The sequence below is a fragment of the Colobus angolensis genome, unplaced genomic scaffold (genome assembly GCF_000951035.1).
Source record: "Colobus angolensis palliatus isolate OR3802 unplaced genomic scaffold, Cang.pa_1.0 Scaffold47, whole genome shotgun sequence".
Classification (NCBI taxonomy): domain Eukaryota; kingdom Metazoa; phylum Chordata; class Mammalia; order Primates; family Cercopithecidae; genus Colobus; species Colobus angolensis.
In genome coordinates this window covers 5,031,990-5,032,928 of record NW_012118154.1, presented here as the reverse complement: position 1 = coordinate 5,032,928, position 939 = coordinate 5,031,990, and the positions used below count along the sequence as shown (strand labels likewise).

General features: G+C 52.7%; 1 protein-coding gene across 1 annotated transcript in view; it reads left to right on the top strand.

Moving 5' to 3' along the window:
* Nucleotides 1-939, top strand: part of PIK3R6 (phosphoinositide-3-kinase, regulatory subunit 6) — a 52,626-nt gene that overhangs the window by 16,848 nt on the left and 34,839 nt on the right. The window contains exon 2 of the mRNA XM_011958644.1: nt 420-536. Within this exon, the coding sequence (XP_011814034.1) occupies nt 420-536 (117 nt within the window). The remainder of the gene's footprint in view (nt 1-419; nt 537-939) is intronic.

The window sequence follows — 939 nt, the reverse complement described above, 5'->3', positions numbered from 1 at the left end:
GGCACCCAGCCTGCCACCCTCTTTGTTAACCACCTTCCCTAGCTTCACATAGAAACCTAATTCTCCTCAGCACTCCAGGCCTGCAGGACTTCCAGAATGTGACTGAGGGCACACACCTGCAAGCACTGCTGCTCTGTGATCCACACGCACACACCTGTCACAACCTGTCCCCACTGGGGTCCCACCTGCCTTCCTTTCTGCCCTGGGAATTCACTGTCCACAAAGGGCTACAGATCAGAACTCCCCCCTTGGGAGGAGCCCACCCCGGTGCCCAGGTGCACCTGGAGCCAAGCGCTGGTGGGAGGGTCAGACCTGTGGCTGGTCGGAGCTGCAGCTGGGGCTCCAGGCAGCTCAGAGGGGTCTCCTGTAAGAGCTCCTTCCCACCTGGTCATGCTGGGCTCCCCTTTCTTCTGGCCCAGGCATGTGGAGGTGGTCCCTGCACAAGAAGGTCGAGCGAGATCCTGGTAAGAGCCCGGCGTTGGTCCGCATTCTGCTCAGAGAACTGGAGAAGGTGAGTTCCTGGACCTCAGGAAGGAAGACGAGGATGAAAGGAAGAGAGGGGCCAGTTGGGCAGGGGCTCAGTCCTGGCAGCTGTGTGTCTCTTAAGCTTTGGTTGCCTGCATGATTTTTATCATATGCATCTTCCTCCTGTACTTTTACATAAGCAATATTTTCTTTACATCAACTTTCATTGTGTTACTTGAATAAACATCTTTCAAAAAGAAGCGCCATAATGCGACCACAAATGGAAAATCCATATCACTTGTCAGAAACAGAAGGTGCCTATACACATCAATATACGATTATTGACATTTCTCAAAATTACCCTTGGGCCACCTACATTATCCTCCATGCTACCCAATGTCGTGCTTGCAACTGTGTGGGAAACACTGCACTCAAGGATGGCTCCAAGCTGGGGACTTGTTTGTGGCTTTGCTG